This window comes from Geotrypetes seraphini, chromosome 15 (genome assembly GCF_902459505.1).
Source record: "Geotrypetes seraphini chromosome 15, aGeoSer1.1, whole genome shotgun sequence".
Lineage (NCBI taxonomy): Eukaryota > Metazoa > Chordata > Amphibia > Gymnophiona > Dermophiidae > Geotrypetes > Geotrypetes seraphini.
The window spans coordinates 35,803,707-35,826,228 of NC_047098.1; the positions used below are offsets into that span (position 1 = coordinate 35,803,707).

Genomic DNA, 22,522 nt, shown 5'->3' on the forward strand with positions numbered 1-22,522 from the left:
TCTTGTACTGCCTTTCTGTGGTACAACTAAAGCAGTTTATGTATATGATTATGCAGGTACTTTCTCTGTCCCTAGCGGGTTCACTGCCTGGGGCAGTGGAGGGTTAAGTGACTTGTCCAGAGTCGCAAGGAGCTGCAGTGGGAATCAAACCGTTAGACTACTCAACTCCTGCAGTTCAGATTTTCTGCAGATTCTCAGATTCTCTTGCTATTTCAAGTTTCAAGTTTATTATGGATTTGATTAATCGCTTATTCAAAATTCTAAGCGATCTACAAAACAGTAAAATAGTAAATTACAAGTATCAGGGGAAACAAACCAGATAAATACAACTGACTTGACAAAACATATGATACAAAAGGAAAAAATAGGGAAAGAAATACAAGTTAATGATAGTAAATAAGACGAGTAAGGGAAAAAAACAATAGGAAAGCAGTGAGCTTCAAGGAAATTAAGAACTAAGATTCAGTTGATGCACCTAATCTAATTTTCTAGTTGTCAAATGCATCTTTTAAAAGAAAGCATTTTAACTTGCTCTTGAATCTATCTAAATTCTGTTCTTCCCATACGTGAATTGGGAGTAAATTCCATATTTGGGGTGCTGTGCCCAGATTAATACTCCTGTTCACTTAGACATGTTTTCTGTCTTCCATTTTGAGGCTTACATGGAGTGTATTGGACTGTCCTCAGGCTGCCCTAACAGATTATGCACTGTACTCTGGTACTTATTACTCTAGATATAGGGAGATAATTATCAAAGTGCGGGAATATTATTTTAGCATAGGATCCCATTTTATACAGTAAGACCCTGTACTAAAATTAGGGCTGTACCCAATATTCTTATTTGATTCAATTTAGCCCCGAGTAGCACCCCCCAAATCCATTATTCATATTTGGCTGAATACTGATTTAAATTCAAATGCGAATAATCAGGAGCTCTATTGTGCTAAATCCTACTGAAATAAACACTTGATGTCTGATTTCACTTTACTTCTTTTATTATTTGTTATGTTAGATCAATGACCATTATTTGTATTTGGCCAAATAATATTTTTCATTATTTGTATTCAGCTGAATAATAAAATATGCTAGCTCAGTGTTCTTCAACTGCCGGTCCGTAGAAATTTCCTGCCAGTCCACAGGCGACACGTGCATCGGGCCCGAGACAGTGTTCTTCAGCCGCCGGTACGATCAATGCCGGCATTGTCTTCAGGCCGGCTCCCTCTTCCTCAGTGCTGCAGTGCACAAAGACACGGGCAGCGGCTCCTATGCGCGTCCAGCTCCTGAACCGGAAGCCTTCTCTCTGATGTCGCAATGTCGGAGAAAAGGCTTCCGAATGAGGTGCGGGACATGTGAGGAGCCGCTGCCCGTGTCTTTGTGCACTGCAGCACTGAGGAAGAGGGAGCCGGCCTGAAGACAACACCGAGGGCGGCATAAAATTGCCAGGCTGGAGCAGGCCAGAAGTTAAGGCACAGCATGGAGGAAGGGAGACAACAAAGGTAGGGGGAATGATTTTAGTTTTGAATTTAGTGATTGATTTACATCTGTTGTCTGTTCAGGAAGAAATGCATTTGTTTCTTTTCCTCTGGGGTTGTACTGCATGCAGTTTTGCACCTTAGGATTTGTTTGTATATATTAGTACTTTTAGTTTTTGGTCCCGTATTTGCATAGAGGTTATCTGTGTTCTGATAGGAATGAATATTGAGAAGCATACAGTGTGCTTTGTGTAGTTTAATTTTGTGGTTAACCATTATGTGTTGTTAATACGATTATATTGTGTATGTGTATGTATGTACACATACATACATACATACACACACACACACATATATACATACAGTGGTACCTTGGATTACGAGCATAATCCGTTCCAGGAGCATGCTCGTAATCCAAAATGCTCATTTATCAAAGCGAGTTTCCCCATAGGAAATAATGGAAACTCGCTTTGATGCGTTCCCCCCCCCCCCCCCGAGGCGATTGGGCACCCCCCAACACGATCCGGCACCCCCCCCAACACGATTGGGCACTCCCCGACGCTTCTTACCCTCATCTGGGCACCCCGAAGATCGGACTCCTCGTCTGCTGGGCCTTGAGCATCTGCGCAAGCTCAAGGCCTGCGAGTTTACGTGAACTCACAGGCCTTGAGCATGTGCAGATGCTCAAGGCCCAGCAGACGAGGAGGCCGATCTTCGGGGTGCCCAGATGAGGGTAAGAAGTGGCGGGGGGGTGCCCAATCATGTCAGGGGGGGTGCCAGATCATGTTGGGGGGTGTGTGCCCAATCGTGGCGGGGGGTGCTCGATCGGGGGGGGTGCCCGATTGTGGGGGAGAGGGTGCCTGGGGGGGGGCGCTCGTAAATCGAGGCACCGATTTTGCTAATGTTTTGCTCGTCTTGCAAAACACTCGCAAACCGGTGCACTCTTAAACCGAGGTACCACTGTGCCTGTAGAAAAGAGTTTTTATAAAAGGCTGTCTTATACCTGTGCACATGTATCTTTTATGGGGGGAGGCGTCCTAGGGACAGGCTTTGGAACTAATTTATATACTTTTAGTCAGAAAAAGCACCTACACAAATTATCAGGCATAAATATTTACATGTACTTTTTTCCTAGAGTAAATCTTATACTGAAAGTATGCACATAAGTGTCATTTTTTAAAAAAATCCACAGTGTCCTCTTGGACCTGTTGGCTATTGTGAAAGCTGATGCTGATAAGACAGCAGTGATGAGAATAGAAACTGCTTGTGGCCTTGAGAGGAGATTACCAGGCTTATTGGAATCTTTTGCTGCCAGGAGGGTACTGTATACACTTTTTATGCCAGAAATCAAAGAGTTAACAGAGGTAGAGTTTGGCAGACTGAGGTGCAGAAGTCTAGCAGGGGCTTGCTAGAGTAGGTTAGATCTGTTAAGCTTGAAAGAAGAAGCCTTCCCAAGCAGGCAGATGTATTGATTTGTGAATTTCTGCCCAACCCCTTGAAGTGCAGCTGTGACTCAGTGTCTGAGGGAGGTGAAATGGAAGGGTGTGTTTAGTAGGGCAGGAAATGATGACTCAGGCAAATATCTGCTGCTGATCCTTGTCATCTCAGCCCCGGGACATCCCTGTGGTTGGGTTAGAAAACCCTTCAGCACATGGTTTGAAACTGAAGAGCAATCTTATGGACTGCCAGCATTCACAGTCTGTTTATAGCTAGGATTGATTGATGACTTGATTGCTATACTAGAGCTCTTTGTCAATGACCAGCTGACCAGAGCAGAGTATCGGATGTTATCATTGCTTCATCTTTAGATATTAGGGTTACTTTCTATGTTAATATATTTCAATAATTTTGTTGCCAAATCTTTTGTAATAGAATTAATTTTCCTGTTTTTATTGTTTTTCTTACACACACACAGGTTTTGTTTGTTTGTTTTTTGTCAGTCTGGGAGAGCTAGGAACTACGAGGAAATTGAAAATTGATAGGTACCTGAAAATTAAAAAGATGGATAAGAGGGTGAAATTTGGGAGGACAGAGTTGGAAAAAAAAGGCAAGAGCTGAAAGAGAAAAATCAGTATTTTAGAGACAGGCATAATGAGGGAATGGAACAAGAGAGAAAAGAGGAGAAAAGGAAATATGGACAGCAGACACTAGAAAGAAAATTAGAAGACAGCCAAAAAAGCAGAAAAGAGAACCTGGGACCAAGATGATGGAAAAAAAAAAGTATCCAGACAACAAAGGTAGAAAAAAAGTTTTTACTTTGAATTTGTTAACTGGATTTATTAGCTTTTGGATATGTGTATCACAGACATTTTTATATTGTATCAGTGGCATAGCCAGATAGCTGATTTGGGGTGGAGGGGGCTTGATATTAGATAGCCTATGATAGTACTGTACTTACTTTAATTAATTTTTCTATACAAGTTTTGTTTGGTTTGTCTTTATTTGAAATTTCATAAATAAAAAAAATTAAAAATTCTTGTCAGCAGGGTAGTGAGGGGCAGGGCCCCAGTGAACTGGTCTGCACAGGGCCCCACAGTTGCTAAGACTGGCCCTGTTGCTTTGGACCAAAGCTGCAGAGATTGACAAAAGCCATTCAGGAAGTCACTCAGCGTCAGGCAGCAGTGCTAAAGCGTGCTCCTGCTCGGTACCGCTCAGCGACTAAAGCCGGAATTTACGGCAGCAATCAACTGGGTTAGCAGTGGGGCAGGGGCGTGCGAAGCTCGCTCTTGCCTGCTAAACCACCAGGGATACCAGCAGCAAAGGAGGTACGATGGGCAGGGAAGAGGGGGCAGGGTACAGGGCCTGGCAGCACAGTGGAGGCCTGCAATAAGTCTGGGAGGGGGAGGTGTGCTTGCCTAAATATAAACTGAGACCCCCATTTTTAGGCTAATTTTTGGGCCCTAAAATCCCAATTTATATTCAAATATATATGGTAAGTCTCTGTCAAACTCCAAGGCAAAAGACACTATGAGAGTACTTTCAGTTATTACTTCCAGTGAATTCTCCCAAAAATTAGTCACCATCTTCTATCACCATCTTCTATCTCCACTATTCCAGTGGGAGTAGAACTCTCTTGTTTCTTACCCAAAGAAATATATTGAGTTTAATGATAGGTGGTAAACTTTCCATTGATATTAACAAAATCTCTTTCAAATATCTCTGAACCATTTCAACTTGCTGATAATATTGGAGATTTAGGAAAATTTAACATTCTCAAATTATTCCTTCTCTGTTTATTCTCCATATACTTCAATTTAAAAAAAAAATATAAACTCTTTCTTTGACAATATCACTTTTAAGATTTAATTTGATTAATTTGTACTTCATGTTGCATTAAAGTCTCACTTTGCTTTTGTAACATTTCTCCATGGGCATTTACCCGGGTGCTAATTGAAGCACAATCAGTTCTTATCATCGTCATTGCCTTTCTGAGGTTGGAGTCCTTGACTTCAATAGCTCTCCACTGTTCATCCATATTGACCACAGCAGGCTTAACCAATTCTCCAAACTGTTCATGTCTTCCCCCGGAGGATAAAGCCTCTCCTAGCTCCATGGTAAGGGCCAATGTCTGGGCTCCAGTGAGATCCTCTCCTGTCTCTGATTCTCCACCCACTGCTCCTCCAGGGTTTAGCAGTTGCTCGTCTCCTTGAGCAAATTGCACTGCCATTTCTTCCATGGAGCTCTCTCTTCCAGGTTGGAGAGGAGCCTGTCCCTGAATCGGGCTGAGAGAAACCCAATCTAAACTAAGACTCGTCATTGAACTCGGTGTGCCTCCCGTAGTTGAATGTGCTTCCTTAAGTTGATGCAGGGCCCTCGCATTGATCGTCATCTGAATTAGATTTTTGGAACCTCCAGATGCTTGAGGAATTATCCGATAGCTCCCTTCCTTTTCCCCATTGCACTGAATTGGGAACAGCAACAGCACTTCCTAAAGAAATGCGCCCAAGTAAATTACGCAGGTAAGGGGAAAAGGGCCAAACAGAACAGCGTTAAGGGAGTGCTCCGTGCTTCACATCCATCGCCGACGCCCAGGGCAATACATCAATTAAAATTCCTTAGCAACAGCAGCAGATGAATCCAGAGACTAGTGAGATAGCACACATCTACCAGCAGGTGGAGATAGAGAAACTGAATAACAGGTGGTCCTATTGGCTGGCACTCCTACTGTATCTTCAGTATGCTCTATCTCCCAGCAGGGGATAGAACATAGAACATAGAAATATAATGGCAGATAAAGTCCAAATGGCCCATCCAGTCTGCTCATCCACAGCATCCACTATCTCCTCCTCTTCCTAAGAAATCCCAAGTGCCTGTCCCAGGTATTCTTGAATTCAGACACAATCTCTGTCTCGACCACCTCTTCCAGGAGACTGCTCCACGTATTTACCATCCTTTGTGTAAAATAATATTTCCTTAAATTACTCTTGAGCCTGTCACCTCTTAAGTTTATCCTATGCCCTCTCATTTCAGAGCTTCCTTTAAAATGAAAGAGATTTGCCTCATATCTCCCCTCTCCCGCCTTTCCTCCAAAGTATACATATTGAGATCTTTAAATCTGTGCCTATACGCCTTATCACAAAGACCACACACCATTTTAGTAGCCTTCCTCTGGATCGATGCCATCCTTTTTATACCTTTTTGAAGGTGCAGCCTCCAGAACTATACACAATATTCTAATAAAATAATAGCCTTACTGGGTCAGACCAACGGTCCATCCAGCCCAGTATCCCGTCTTCACAGAGGCCAATACAAGTCATAAGTACCTGGCAAAAACCCAAATAGTAGCAGCATTCCATGCTACCATCCCATGTCTGTTTCAAGAGCAGATTAATAACTTTTCCTCCAGCAATTTGTCCAAACCTTTTTTAAAACCAGCCATATTAACCACTCATATCACATCCTCTGGCAACGCGTTCCAGAGCCCAACTGTTCTCTGAGTGAAAAGATATTTCCTCCCATTGGTTTTAAAAGTATTACTGTGTAACTTCATCTCACCAGAGTCTTAAGCAGGGGCTTCAATACCTTCTTTTTCCTATTGACCATATCTCTCCCTATACACGCTAGCATCCTTGTAGCTTTCGCCGTCACCTTTTTGGCCTATTTGGCAATCTTAAGATCATCACATAATATCAACACCCAAGTCCCGCTCAACTTTTGTGCACAAAATTTCTTCATCCCCTAAACTGTACTGTTCTCTCAGGTTTTTGCAACCCAAAAGCATGCCTTTGCATTTCTTAGCATTAAATCTTAGCTGCCACATTTCAGACCATTATTCAAGCTTCACTAGGTCCTTCCTCATGTTATTCAGACCATCAGGGGTGTCTTACTTTATTGCAGATTTTGGCATCATCTGCAAAGAGACAAATCTTACCTCACAGCTGTCTGCAAAGCCTAGGTGCCCCGATATAAAATTAAACTCACACAAATGGTGAATTCAGACCTGCAGATCAGCAGAACAGAATATAAGCCTCATACACTAGGTCGCTATTCAACAAGTTCCTGGATTCTGGCTGTGACTGGAAAATTATTTTCTCCTGTTGAGGTTTCTCTTCAGTGAGACTGCCATTCTATTTCTCCTGTTGAGATTTCTCATCAGTGAGATGGCCATTTTATTCTCCTGTTGAGGTTTCTCTTCAGTGAGACAAGGGTGTCCGGCTGAATGGTGCCCCTCACATTTCCTCCTGTATAGTGTGATATATACATAGTAGATGTAAATTCTCAAAACTGATACATTTCAATTCCGTTGTCCCATAAGAACATAAGAATAGCCTTACTGGTCAGACCAATGGTCCATCAAGCCCAGTAGCCCGTTCTCACTGGGGCCTGGATTGGCCACCATGAGAACGGGCTACTGGGCTTGATGGACCATTGGTCTGACCAGTAAGGCTATTCTTATGTTCTTATAGCGGTATATCAAATCCCATTAGCCCCCTTACTAAACTAAAATAATCTTACTTTTGTCTGGTAATTTTATCTTTCTAATCATTTCATTCTGCATCTCTAGTTCTGCTTCCCTGTGTTCTGCCTATTCACTTTTTTTTTTTTTTTTTTCTCCTCTTCCTGCCCTATATCCATCTTTCACGATCAACTTTTCCTCCTTTTCAAATCTGTCTTGTATCCATCAATTCTCTTCCCTTCCCTACCATTCATGGGCACCATCATATCCCTCTTTTTCCATTCTCTTTTCCCTCTCACCATTTCTCTCCTGCCCTTCTCTGGCACCATATCCCTTGTTTTTTCCATCCCTACTTCCAGAATCTGGCCCTCTCAAACATTACCATATCCCCGCCCATGTCTGCACCTCTTTCTCCCAGCAAATCTTCCTGTGGTGTTCCCCTTCCATTCCTCATAGTCTGATATCTCTTCCCCTCCCTCCCGCTCTGTGATTGGATTCCCCCCCCCCCCCGAGTCAGGTATCTCCCTCCCCTTGTGGTCGGGTATCTCTCTCTTTCCTTCCTCAACCCACCCTCCCACCATGATCTAGTTTAGTTGGGTCTCTTTTCTCCCTCCCCCTGAGGTGCTACTTTCTGTCCTTTCTGACAATGCTAACAATTTAAAGCAGAATACTCCCTGCAGGCTAGGTGGCTCCAGTCTGTCATAGTCTTATCAGTCTCTGGTACACTGGAACAGGAAGTTACAATAGTTGTTCCAGTGTAGAAGAGACTGGAGCCACCTAGCCTGCAGGCAGTGCTCTGCTTTAATTGCTAGCACTGCCAACTGCTATGAAAGGTTAACAAGAGGAATGGAAGGAGAGAGAGCATACAATGGGGGGGGGGAGGGAGGAGAGAGATCCGGTCTGACCAAACCGGCCCAGACCATGTGGGGGGGGGTGGGAGGAAGGATAGAAGGGGGGTAATATAGTGGACCACCTCAGGTAGTGGGCAAGGGTGACTGTAGATGGAGGCAAGGCAGCTCAGGGAGGGCAGTGGCTGCAAGGTCGGCTTTCGCTTGGGGGGGAGCAGTGAAAGCAAGGTAGCTGTTTTTGGGAGACAAAATGGTGCCATTTAGAATATGGGTTGGTGGGAGAGCAGTGCTGGATGGACACAGGGGGAGGAGAGAATTGGGTTAATTGCTTAAAAAGTTTTAAACGCATTTAATGCATTAATCACATTATTAACATGTTAAATGTACAACCCTACTATTTAGTATGTGCAAGACTTCTTTAATTCTACATATGTTCAGAAGGCAACCAACATTCCCTCTAAGCTGTATAAGAGTGTGCCACCCATGTTTCTATCATTGGGTGGGAGGGAGGTGCCCTGATATTGGTTGCAATCACAAGGGGCACGCAGGTCCCCAAGAACTTAGTGATTGAATTAGCAATATTGTGTGCTTCACCCCCAGTGGAAGGAATGCAATGTTGACATCAAGCTGGTCTAGTTTGATTTGTGTGATCTGTGCTAATGTTCTTTTTGTTTCAATGTCTCTGTGTTCTTTCTAAATAGCTTCTTAAACTTCCATCTGTCTCTCCAGGTGAAAATATGGGAACAGATGGTAAATGAGATTGTAGCGCATCCCTATGCAGTGCTTTTGCTATCTGACGTTTTCACTGGGTAGACTTCAAAACATACATTAATGTTGGATGAACTTGTTTTTATGAAACAGATAATGGTAGCTATTAATAATTCTAATTGGTGCATTTCACTTTTCTTACCTGTAGCAAAATCTATCTTAAAACAAACACCACAATGCATTTATAGTGAAAATTTAGATATTCATCCTCTCCAATCAGGATATATATAATATTGTTATTCACTTTCTTTAGGTTATGCTCAACAAAAAAATGTACAGTATAATGTTGACCATAAATAGGTAACTTCTTCTGTGAAACTCCAATGGATGGAGACAGTAGCCTAGGTTCTGCAGAGGCATTAAGTTACAGTTTCTGAGTTGGGAACTAGAGAATGACACGGGGAGCGATCCCCGCAGGGAGCTGCGGCGTGGCTGCGGTTTGGCTGCGGGTTATGGAGACTCCAAAGCCAAATCGCCGCAGACACAGGGACAAAAGTTTTCACCGCCCGCAAAAACGGTGAAAAGATTTGTCCCCGCAGGCCAATGTACCCCCTTCTAGGAACCGCTATTTACCTGTGTTTCACCGTGCTCCTCATTTGTCACATCAACCCTTCCTGCCAATAGAACCCGCCCCCCCCCCCCCGACGATCGCCGGCAGGAAGGTGCTCAGCCCTTCATGCCGACAGAACCAGCCCTCCCCAACGATCGCGGCAGGAGGGTACCCATCCCCTCCTGCCTACCCCAACAGCCCCCCCGACGATCGCAGCAGGAGGATATCCAACCCCTCCTGCCAGCTCCCCAACAGCCCCCCTATGATCACTGGTAGGAGGGTGCCCAACCCCTCCTGCCGGCCCCCCCAACGGCCCCCTATATCGCCAGTAGGAGGGTGCCCAACCCCTCCTGCCGGACCCTCCCCCAACAAATCCCGCCATCCCGAAACACCACCCTTAGTCTTACTTTCCAAGTTGGACCGGACAGCTCCTCGCTCGTCTGGCCAGCAGGCCTGCCTCTGTCCAAATGAGGCGGGCCCGCCCCTCCCCTCCCCTGCCTAACCCACAGGATCCTAGGGCCTGATTGGCCCAAGCACCTAAGGCCCCTCCTATAGCGGGAGTGGCTTTAGGTGCCTAGACCAATCAGGCCCTAGGATCCTGTGGGTTGGGCAGGGTAGGGGCGGGCCCGCCTCATTTGGACGGAGGCAAGCCTGCTGGCCATACGTGTGAGGAGCCGTCCGGTCCAACTTGGAAAGTAAGACTAAGGGGGTTTCGGGGTGGGAGGGTTCGTTGGGGGGGGTCCAGCAGGGGAGGTTGGGTACCCTCCTGCCGGCGATCTTAGGGGAGGCCATTGGGAGGACCGGCAGGAGGGGTTGGGTACTCTTCTGCTGCGATTGTCGGGAGGGCCGTTGGGGGGGTCTACAGGGGAGACTTGCAGCCGTAGCCGCGGTCACTATGCTAATCACGGCAGGGAGATCTTTGCCGCGATTAGGTACAGCGGCCGCGTCTACTTACCATGTAGGCTAACATTGTAAGCATTAAAAGTACATGTCGTGTTTGTTTTTGTATAGTTATTAACTAATATTTAACTAAGTTTTAAAGTTTTAAAGAATGTTTCCTTTATACGTAAATAAAGAAAAGTATATAAAATCGTACCCGTTTGAGGCTTTTATGTATGCAGCGGTGACGGTGACGGGGCGGTGAATGGGGTTGCAGTGGCGGTAACGGGGCGGTGAATGGGGTGGCAGTGGCGGTGACGGGGCGGTGAAGGGAATGGCGGTGACGGGGCGGTGCAGAGGATGGTGAGACGGGGACGGGGCGGTGACGGGGACCAATTTTTTCACCGTGTCATTCTCTATTGGGAACTTCTTGGTCTAGGCACAGTGATTTGACCACTAAAGACATGGGTTTTCCTGCTCATTGTTGGTCTCTCACCTAAGTCCCTGGGTATATGATGTATGATCTTAGTCTCTCAAATTTACTGTTAATGCTTGCTATGTTACTTGCATCTTGTGAAAGAGGGTTTCCTCCAGCAGTACATTTTCTTTTCATCTTTGAGTTTATGTAACAGATTTTAGTCATCTTAAAATTTTAATTAGTTTCAGTGGTTTATCTCCTGCTGCAGTGGTCCAGAAATGCAATCGTATAAATCCCAACTACAGCCTAATTCTCTCCTGTACTGTCACTAAGTTGCCGAAAAGGGGCACTGTTTACAGAATAAAACAATACACCACAAAATAATAGTAATAATAATTATTCTATTCTTTTATACTGCCATAACCAAAAGTTCTAGGCGATTTACACTAAAAAGAGCTGGACAATTAACGAAATACAATATTATAGTAAAAAATACCTAAATTTGTAAAATAGAATTTCAATAATAAAACTCACTAAGTAATAAACTTATCGAACAAAGTGGTCTTAATTAATTTCCGAAAACTGCAATAGGATAACATAGTTTGCTGAATACATTTACCTAACCAAGATTGTTGCCTTCCAGCTTCAAATGCTAGGGTCCTATCTAAGAAGGTCTTATATCTACACCCATTAATTTTTGGATAAGCAAATAAGTAGAAGTTTCTAGTTTCTCTTGATGGTCCATGCAACGCAAAATGAGGAAAAAGGTAAGCTGGAGACAATCCCGATATCAGCTTAAAGCAGATACAGGAAAATTTGAATAATACTCTTGCCTCCAAAGGCAGCCAATGAAGTAAATGATAATATGGACTAATATGGTCATTCTTTTTTAAACCAAAAATCAATTGAACAGCTGTATTCTGAATTATTCTTAATTTCCTTAGAATTTGTATGGGTGCTCCTAAATAGATTCCCATAGAAAAGCAAAGACTGTCCCTTTCCTAACCTCTCCCACTCTGCACGGAACAAAGGCAACCAACAAGCAATTGTATTAGCAAAAGGAGGAAAAATTAAGACTGAACCAAAGACTGTTGATCACTGGGAGTGGAACAAACTTGGATTACCATGATTCTTTCCCCACAGTGTCCAAGAAATGCATATTTTACTGGATGTAAAATAGATAACCGTAGCAGAGTTCACACCTTTTTGGCTCATCTCTTCAGGAATGACCCCTGGAGTCACCCCCCATCCCGGTGGTATGACTCCTCTCTGCAACATTTTTGAAAGCTAGTTAAAGCTCAGGCAGGCAGGCAGGAAGCATCCCTCTGGCAAACATTTTTGACTATTCTATTTCTGGGAGGAACCTTATGGCAGATATTCCCACTGGAACAGCTCTTCTGAGGAAGATTCTGCTCCTACAGCAGGTCACCTCTCATAGAGACTCTCAAGTGACACAGTTAAGCTTATTTTGAATTCTTCATGCTGTTGGGTTTTCATGTGCATTATATTTGCAGGCTTTGGGATGTTTGTATAGAGTTGCCCTGTAACTTCTTTACATAGTTATGCCATTGAGAAGACGGAATGTGAACATGAAGAGAGATTCTTATTCTTCACAAAAGCACAACAGGTGCCTTAGTATCAGCGCACCAAACTGTATGATAAAGGGAAGCTGAAGAAACCATTTCTCCCTGTATTGTCTTTCATACATTTTAACTTTTTTCTCCTGTTGTCCTTTATACCCACAGTTCTGATCGACTAATAGAAGAAACAATAAGGTAAGACTTTAACATAGGGATTTGCACGTTTTGTTGCAATATTAAGGAATCCATTTCATTGTAGTGGTTGCAGAAATCAGGATCATTGGAAGCAATGTTTAGCACTGTTAACTGACTAAAGTATGATTTAACCCCCCCCCCCTCCAAAATCAGAAAACCTACGGTTGCTTGGAAAATTATTTTTAAGTAATCCATGCATGATGATCTGTATTTCTGCTCCACTGTTTAAACATAATATACTGTTAGTTTGTTTATTCGGATTTGATATACCGCTGAATCTTACTCAGAGTTCTCAGCGGTTTACATAAACACTAAGGGCTCCTTTTACTAAACTGTGCTAGCGGGTTTAGCACATGCTGCAATGCCACGCATGCTAGACCGCTAACGCCTCCATTGAGTTGGCATTAGTTTTTTGCGCGTAGCACAGGGTTAGCGTGCGCGGCAATGTAGCTCGTGCTAAAAACACTAGTGCACCTTAGTAAAAGGAGCCCCAAGTCTAAAAATAAAAAAGGAACGCCAGTTAAAAATAGGAAAGCACACAGAGAATAATAATAATAATAACAGCTTATATACCGCAATACCGTGAAGTTCTATGCGGTTTACAAAGATTAAGCAAAGGTACAAATTGATTGACTTTAAGAGGGGAGGAAGAAAGAGGGTTAATAGGACAGGAAATCCATTTTTGAGGAGAGAGTGATCAATAGAACAAGTTAATCGCTATAAAGGAGAGAGAAGAGAGGATCAGTTGTCTAGATACTTTAGGAACAGGTGTGTTTTCAGACGTTTCCTAAATTCCTCATAAGTAGTGGGCGAAAGCAATTGTTCTAGGTCTTTACCCCATGATGCTGCTTGGTGCGAGAGAAGATGTTCATGGTGTTTTTTCAGTTTACAACCTCTCACTGGGGGGGAAACAAAGTTGGAATGTGAGCTTCTCTTGTGTCTGTTGGCTGAGAAGACGAAAAGGTCAGTTATATATTTAGGGGCAAGTCCGTGTAGTGCTTTGAAGCAGAAGCAGGCAAATTTAAACTTTATGTGCACCTCCATTGGCAGCCAATGCAGCTGCCGGTAGTAGGGTGTCACGTGGTCAACTTACTCAGCCCAAAGATCAGTTTGACCGCTGCATTTTGCATCAATTGTAAACGCTGCATGTTCTTTTGGGAAATTGCTAAATAGGCTATGTTACAGTAGTCAAGTAGACTCAGTATGAGGGATTGGACTAGGGTTCTGAATGCCGCTGTATCGAAATAAGCTTTAATGGATCTGAGTTTCCAGAGAGTGAAAAATCCCTTTCTGATCAAGGAGTCCACCTGGTCTCTCATGGTTAGGCACTGATCCAAAGTTACACCTAGTATCTTTATGGTAGGTTGGATAGGATAATTAAGATTATTGATACATAGTGGTGATTTGTTGTCAAGCGGATGTGGTGATGCAACGAAGAAAGTTGTCATTTCTGAATTAAGTTTGAGCCTAAAGGTTGTCATCCAGTGCTCCATCACGTTTATGGCTTCTGAAGCTTTAGGAATAGTTTCAGAGATAGAATTAACGAATGGGATGATGATCGTAAAATCATCTGCATAACTAAATAGTTTTATCCCTAACTGGGTTAGCTGCGTGCCTAGTGAGGACATGTAGACGTTGAAGAGCAATGGAGATAGCGGAGAACAACAAAAAATACACATTTCAATCATTCAGTCAGTTAAACTTAACAAGTGAACAATCTTCTAGGCTTTCCAACATCATGGGTGTGTCTGGGTTTTTCAAATAAACCAGTCTTATGGGAATGCTGAATATGGCACATTAGAAGGGAAGGACAGCTCTTTTAATAGGGTAATTTTGGGACATTCATGCTCTGAGCTGTCTTATTTTTCTGAATTACATTATATTTTAACAGAGATGTCTCCTGTAGTTTATATATTGCAGAGTTTCTAAATGAAATTTTTGATCAAGGAGAGCTAAGTATTTGGGGCATTTTCTGTAGCCTAGCAGTTAGCAAGCTGAGAACTAGAGAAGCCAGAGTTTATAACACTGATACTTCTTGAGCAAATCACTTCACCTTCTGTTGCCTCAAATGCAAATTTTCCCAGGTTTAGAGAAATATCTAATGTTACCTGTATTAAGGTGTGAACTAAATACAAATATATTAACCTGAGTTCAAACCATTTTATCCCCTTTTTCTTGGTGCTATCATTTGGAATTATGCTTTTGGGTGCACATGTTTTTCTTGTTTTAACTATATGAGAAAGTTATGCCCTGATTTAATAATAAAAACTTACGTTCCAGTAAGTATCTTATAGTTTGCTGTGGAGTGCAAACATAAGATCACCAGAAATTACAAAGTTAAAATCTGTACAGGTTTGGAAAAACACCACATCTTAATCAGTAGCAAAACAAACTGACAATAAGAAGAATTTAATATTTACAAAATAAAGATATATAAAAACCATTTTGGTTTTGGATTACACTGCTGTGCTTTTGGCCTCTACTTGGTAAAGCTGTGGGATGGTAGGAATCTGAATACTGAAATAGCAGAACCTGCTGCAGGGCTGAATTAAGTGCATTGGCAGAGCTGTGTGTGTCTCCGTATTAGAATAAGGTAGTGCTGCAGGGCAGCACTTAGAAACATAGAAACAGGATGGCAGTTAAAGGCCAAATGGCCCATCTAGTCTGCCCATCCACAGTAACCATTATCTCTTTTTCTCTCTCTCTCTCTCTCTGAGATGTATACACAGAGTATGTAATTAGTTGTTTAAACCAAACTTTGTAGGAGAGGTATAAATGTAAAAAAAATCCCCCATGTTCCTTATTTGATTGTGCATGAAATGCCATATTAACATCCTCTTCTTACTGAGTGAGTTAGTCATTTCTTTTCGCTATGTAGAAAGTTTGCAGTAGGTTCCTTGGAAAGGCACTTTATAGCCCATCTAACGAAACATGATGGCAACTATAAAGATTCTCAGCCAAGAAACCTCATGTATTTGACACTGTTGTATTTGACTAGAGAGCAGGGGGAACAGAGTGAGGCAATTTCCCATCCATGCAGTTCAATATTTCCATCTCAAAATTTTGTAATACAAGTGGAAAGTCTCAGCCTGCTAGAAAATGTCCTAGAAGTTCATTAGAACATTAGATTTGCTGGAAAAAAATATATCTAGTGTGTGTGTGTGAACAAATCATTTAAAGTGAGAGAATGTTTCAGGTGATTTTTAAAGTTTCCTGGACAAAATATTTTGCTTATAGAGGACAGGATTTAGAAAATCTGAACGGGACCAAAGTACAATGATAGATTAGGCTCTGTCAGCAAGGGCTACTGCTCTTCCTTCCCTTCTGTAGAAAGTTAGTCATTTCAGCACTGTATTTGCATTTATAAATGATCCATCTTAGGAGGATAAGTGTAATGTGTAGAGATAGTATCAACACCCAGCTTATTAATCCTATGGATCGCCTTCTGGAGTAGTGTGAACTACAAGAAGGCTCTCTCATAAGCAACCTTGCAGTGCAGAACAAACAACATGCAACTGCTTCGCCATTTTGAGAACTGTAAAAAGTTAAGTAGCACTTTCCAGCTGTCTGTGGTGTATTGAAATGTTTAGTGACCACCTTGCCTAGTACATTTCAAGTTTTCTTTATTTTTGATATACCGTTTATCATACAGGTATCTAAACGGTTTACAATAATATGTAGTAAAAGTAAAAAAAAAAAAAAGAATAAAAACTTGGCTAAACTAAAAAGAAGGGGAAGCATTTACACATGAACGTACATGATACATTAGGAAAGGATGGGAAGGAAAAGGTAATAAATACATTGAGATAAAAATAAAAGAGGGAAATGGGAGAGGGAGGTACAATTAGACTGGGGAGGTCGCTTCCTGATTGCTGGGTCTGAACAGCACAAATTCATTGGTTTCTCTAATAGTTCCTTATTACACATCTTTTATCTAATAAAAATATGTCTGTTAAGTGCAACTTTAGTAGTGTGTGAACAAAAGAAGACAAGTTAAGCACAGGCTCATATTATATAGTATGAGATAAAAATGAGTGCAGATGTTTAAAAGCCATCTGCACACCTTGTCTTCTCTGTATCAGCTTACCTATTCTACAGATTTATTTCTAATTTCATTTCTTACACTATGATTACTAATAAACTGTAAACCATTTGATTATACCACCAATGGGTGGTATAATCAAATATAAATCTTTTTTCTTTTTTTTTTTTTTTTTTGCAGCATTGCCATGGCAACAAAAGAAAATATGACATCACAGAGGGGGATGTTAAAGTCAATACAAAGCAAAATGAACACCTTGGCCAGTATCCTTTCTGAAAACGTTCTTAACAGGTTCATCCCCGATATACCTGTCACACCATTTTGTATTTCCAGGTACCACTTGCACTCGTAATGCCTATCTGTTTGCCTTCAACTCCCTGAAGGGCTGTATCTATAAGAGATTCCTTGATAGAACACTGTCATTCCAAGCGGGCAAATGGAATAAATGTCTATCCATCCTCATTTCAAATACTCCCTCCTACCAATCCTTCAGGAAATCAATTAAAACCTATCTCTTTGATAAATTTCGCTAACCTCCTTCCTGCCTTGTATCACCAAAATACTTGTGGTATCTCTGACATATTCCCGACTTTACCTAACCATTCTCGTCTTCCAATGTAATTGAAATATTTTATTAATGTACCTGACAATATTTATTGTAACATCACAGTATATGTACAGTCTATTCCTCTGTAAACCGCTGTGAACTGCTTGTGGTATTGCGGTATACAAATAAAGTTATTATTATTAAAGCAACTTCCTGCAATTACATCTATAGCCACATGTTTGGCACATTGCACGATTTAAGTGATTGCAATATGGTTAGAGCCATTTTCTTTCAGGTTACTGCTCCTAATCTGGCTCTTCTTGGAAATAGCTGGAAGACTTTCACATATTGCATTCTTACATTTTGTTCTAATTCAGCTTCATCTCTCTTCCCTCTCAAATCCACACAGAAAATACTTGATCAGTTAATTATGTCTCATTGATACTATCCTCTGTGTTATCATAATTATTCTATATCCAGCAGCAATTAAAGAAGTGGAGGTTCTGACTACCAAAATGCCAGACCACAGAATCCTAGTGTTCATATAGTTCTGAACTAAATCAAATCAAATCTAGCCATTAATTAGCTTTGATAATGTGTCGTATCTGGACTTCATATTTTCTAATGATTTCTTTCTGGATATGTTAAGTTTGACTTCTGAGCATGTTCATCAAGTGCACCATGGTGTTTCTGTGAGGGAAGAAGGAAATGATTATTTTAGTTTCTAAAATTATAGTTGAAATGTGTGAATGCTCCATAGCATCTCAGTGTTTCTCCATGCCTGGCATTGCCTCTTCCCTACAGGGAAGACTGATGTTTCCTGTATGTCACCTGGCAATGTGAAGGGAAAAACATGCAGCATGCTGGCCTTGGACTTAAAACGAGGCTGCTATCCTTAATCAGTACATTCCTGGTCAGAAAATGCTTTGTCTTATGCAAATCTTTACTGCGGGAACATAGAAAAATGAAGGCAGATAAAGACCATATGGCCTATCCAGCTTGCCCATCCATGTCCTCTACAATCTCTTCCTTTCCCAAGCTTTTTTGAATTCTCTCTACAATCCCACTAGAAATCCCATGAGCAGACTATGGATACTGGTCAATATTATGCATGCCTGGAATTCTCACAGGAGAAATAGATTTCACTGAAAGGTGTTTTGAAGCTTGGACTCACTGTACAGCTGCTAGGGTGCCCACATCACGTTCACTCAGTTTGTAAGAATAAGCCCAGTGAAAAGAGGATTGAGACGGCTTGGTGTATACATTATAAAGGGCCATACCTGAGCATACAGCAATGCAATACAATTTTTATTTGTATACTGCCAATACCTCCATGAAGTTTACAGCGGTTTACATAAGTAACTATGGTGATACAAATTAAAAACTAGTGTTACAATATTTAAGACTTATTAGTAACAAATTCATGAAATAGATAGGCCTTTAGGTCTTTTTTTGAAACATTTAAAATTAGATTGCTAGTGGTTCACACACATACAAAAAAAAATTTTCAGGTTAAAATTAGTTGGTAATACTTTCCAGAGTTTTGCTGCTTGATCTGCCCATGTGGAGCTAAAAGTTCTATTTTATCTAATGTTTATCTAATCTAATGTTATCTAATGTAATCTAATGTTTATCTAATTTTATCTAATGTTTATCTAATAAGATGGATTATTAGAAAATTTAAAGAGATGTGGCATATTATCAGGAGTTTCTCCAAATCATATTTTAAATAGAATACAATAGAATTTAAGTATTCTCCCTTCTATTGGTAGCCAGTGTAATTCACATAAATAAGGTGTAATCTTATCACTTTTTTCAATCTGGCTGTATTCTGTAGCATTTGGAGTTTTTTTTAATTATAAATTTAGGGCAATCTATAAAGGTAACATTGCAATAGTCCAGTTGAGACAAAACTAAAGATTGTACTAATAGGCAGAATTGATAATTATCTAAATACTTTCCAATCCTAAGTTCCAGAAAAGACCAAAAAACTTTTTTATTAACAAATTGAGCTGAGATAATAGTGAAAGGTTGTGATCAAAATGAACTCCTAATATTATTATTACTTTAGCCAGTGGATAATCCATCTTATTTATGGTCAATACTTTAGTTTCACAATTCATATTAGAATGATTTAATAAACATAATTTAGTTTTATCCTTATTCAATTTAAGTTGATGATTCAACATCCAATTCTCTATCAACTTCATGCAATAATTTAGTTTTAATTTAATATGATCTAATGAGCAGGAAAAAGGAATGAGAACAGTAATATCTGCCTATATAAATGACGTGAATTTGGGGTTTCCCAGAAAAAACCCTGAGAATGCAGGAAGATATTAAACAGGGTAGGTGAAAGTGGGGAATCTTGGGGAATACCATAAGGAAGAGACCATTCTTTGGATATCATTTTGGATAGTTTTACTTTATAAGTTCTTTTTAAAGTTTTTGAACCAATTTGGAATATTTCCAGATAAGCCAAGATCATCTAATATACTTAATAATATGACATGATCAACTAGTTCAAAGGCGCTCAAAAGATTAATACTTTATAACCCTTTGAAATGTTGCTTCTTATGATATCCATTAGAGATTCCAGAATAGTTTCTGTACTATGATCCTTGCGGAATCCAGACCGATTAGGATAGAGTATGTTGAATTTTTCAATGTAAGAATTTAATTGAGACTTTACTAGTCCTTCCATAATTTTTTACACAAAATGGAATTGATGCTACTGGTCTGTAGTTGGATGTTGGGGTTCTGTCCTTTCTTCCTCCCTTTTAGGCCAATGGGATGAAGGACTAGATTGTAACTGTTTTAATTGCTGTACTGATAAAACCAGTCACATGTAGTTATGATTGCAGACAAAAGACAAGTGGAATTATTGGACATTCCTGATTGAGAATGGCAATATGTGATTGATTATCATTTGACTAGTAGTATTTTGTGGATGAGGGAAATTATAGATTGTGGTAACCAAACCCAGAACAGTAAATTTTTAACTATTTTCTTTTTTTATAATCTTTATTCATTTTGAAGCCAAAAATAAGTGCAACATATTATACAATCATATTACACTATAATAGCACCTAAATTCAATAAAAATTGTAGTCTATGACAAATATATATATCCCCCCCCTTCATGTTCAAAAATTACACTCATTAAAAATTAAAAAATATTTTCCAAATCACCCCCACCCACCCACCTTGGACGTGTATGATCAAGAGGCAAAAACAACCATCACTCTTTGCAAAATTTTGTCAATGGCTCCCAAATATCCAGAAACTTCTTATAATGTCCCTGTTGTATAGCTATAATACATTCCATTTTAAAGATGTGACACAGAGACTCCCACCAAAAGGTATAGTTCAAAAAATCCCAGTTTTTCCAATTCCTTAAAATAAACTGTATGGCAACCCCTGTCATAATAAAAAGAAGTTTGTTATTATGAGATGATATTTAACTATTTTCAATTAATCAAATATTCCACCCAGCCAAGCATGGATATGCACATTTAAAACTAATGCTCAGTTTTGTCTCCATTTCTGTATACGTAGTTGTATATTAACAAAAGGTGACTGGTGTTTCAAAGTGATCACCGTGTATGATGTACTGTCATTTAATTGTTTATGATAAAAGTTGTGGCACATGAACTATTGGCTATTTATGTGGCAAATAAAATGACGTTCAAGACTGATGAAAGGGTATTTGAGCATGAGAGACATTGGGTAGAGAGAGGGAGTTGTGTGTGGCTAGTGGCAGGACCCTTTAAAGGTTTATTTAACAGATATTGGAGATTGGAGTGGTTTCACAATATTTAGAGAAGAGCAGATGTAGTTCCTCTTCATAAAAGTTGAGACAGGAAAGAAGTTGGAAACTACAATTTAGTAAGCCTCATTTCAGGCTACTGGAGATGCTGCTTGAAGGGAAGGATAGTAAATTTCCAGAGGTCAATGGGTTGCAAGATCTGAGGCAACATGGTTTTAGCAAAGGAAAGTCTTGCTAAGTAAATTTGATTTTTTTTTTTTTTTCTTTGACTGGGTGACCAGAGAATTGGATAAAGGACATTTTGTTTAGATATAAGATACTTGGATTTCAGCAAAGCCTTTGATATGGTTCCTCCCATGAGGCTCCTGAATTAGCTGAGCAGGCTGAAGTTAGAACCCAAGATGGTGAACTGGATGGGAAACTGGTTGACTGACAAGATGACAGAGGTTATGAACAAAGTTTATTTGAAGGAAAGGAAGATAAATAGTGGAATACTTCAGGGATCAGTACTGGGATCGATTCTATTTAATATATTTATGAACAACATAGCTAAAAGATTAGAAGAAAATATTTTGTCTTTTTGTGGATGACACAAATGTCCAATAGAGTGGACACCATAAATGTCCAATAGAGTGGACACTACAGAGAGAGTAGAAAAAATGAGAAGGAAACTACAATAATTAGAAGAATGGTCTAAGATCTGGTAGTTAAAATTTAATGCAAAAAAGTGCAGAGTGATGTACCTGTGGTATAGAAATCCAAAGGAGACATACAAGATAAGGAGTGAGAGATCATATATACCGTAGGGGAGAGGAGGGATAGGGGAGACATGATACAGACATTTAAATACTTGAAAGGTGTCAGTATACATGCAGATCTTTTCCAGAGATGAGAAAGCAGCAGAACTAGGGGACATGGATACACTTAGGCGTAACATCAGAAAGCACTTTTTCACAGAGAGAGTGGTGGATGCCTGGAGATGAAAATGAAAAACATGAGTGGAAAACACAAAGGAACGTTATGGAAAAAGGATGGAATCGAAACAAAAACTTGTCAGTTATTAAACGACAATTCTGGTAGGAGGAAAGTAAGACAGTACTGGGCAACTTTCTACAGTCTGGGTCCCAAATATGGCAAAACAGGGCAAACCTCTGTTGTCTGTGTCCTGATTATAGATGAGCAGGAGTGGACTTTGATTACAACTCCAGCGACTGGGAAGCAGGGTTACTGTCAGGCACAGTTCTACAGTCTGTGATCTGAGGATAGCAGAGGCAAATTAAGAATAAGCGCGTGTGATTTTTTTCTGTCATATTCACCTAACAGTTGATAGCAAGTAAAAAGTCAGTTTGCAATATTGTTCGATTGCTGGTTTAATCAAGTAGTGATAATAAATGTGACTATCTGAAATTATAAAATCACTCGTCCAGGATTGTGTGACTGCCTTGTCTCCCCTCCCCTTCACATATATCCCCTCTACTATCAAGAAAACTGAACAAGCCAAATTATTACAGAATGCTATACAGAAATATCATGCTAACAGAATACTGCAGTCACACAT

At 40.5% G+C, this 22,522-nt stretch overlaps 1 protein-coding gene across 2 annotated transcripts in view; it reads left to right on the forward strand.

Annotated features, from left to right (window-relative positions):
* The window catches only part of GOSR1 (golgi SNAP receptor complex member 1), an 89,940-nt gene that overhangs the window by 50,194 nt on the left and 17,224 nt on the right, over positions 1 to 22,522 (forward strand). For both annotated transcript variants that reach the window (XM_033921853.1, XM_033921854.1), the window contains exons 7-8: positions 12,577 to 12,606; positions 16,829 to 16,911. In XM_033921853.1, coding sequence (XP_033777744.1) covers positions 12,577 to 12,606; positions 16,829 to 16,911 — 113 coding nt within the window. The remainder of the gene's footprint in view (positions 1 to 12,576; positions 12,607 to 16,828; positions 16,912 to 22,522) is intronic.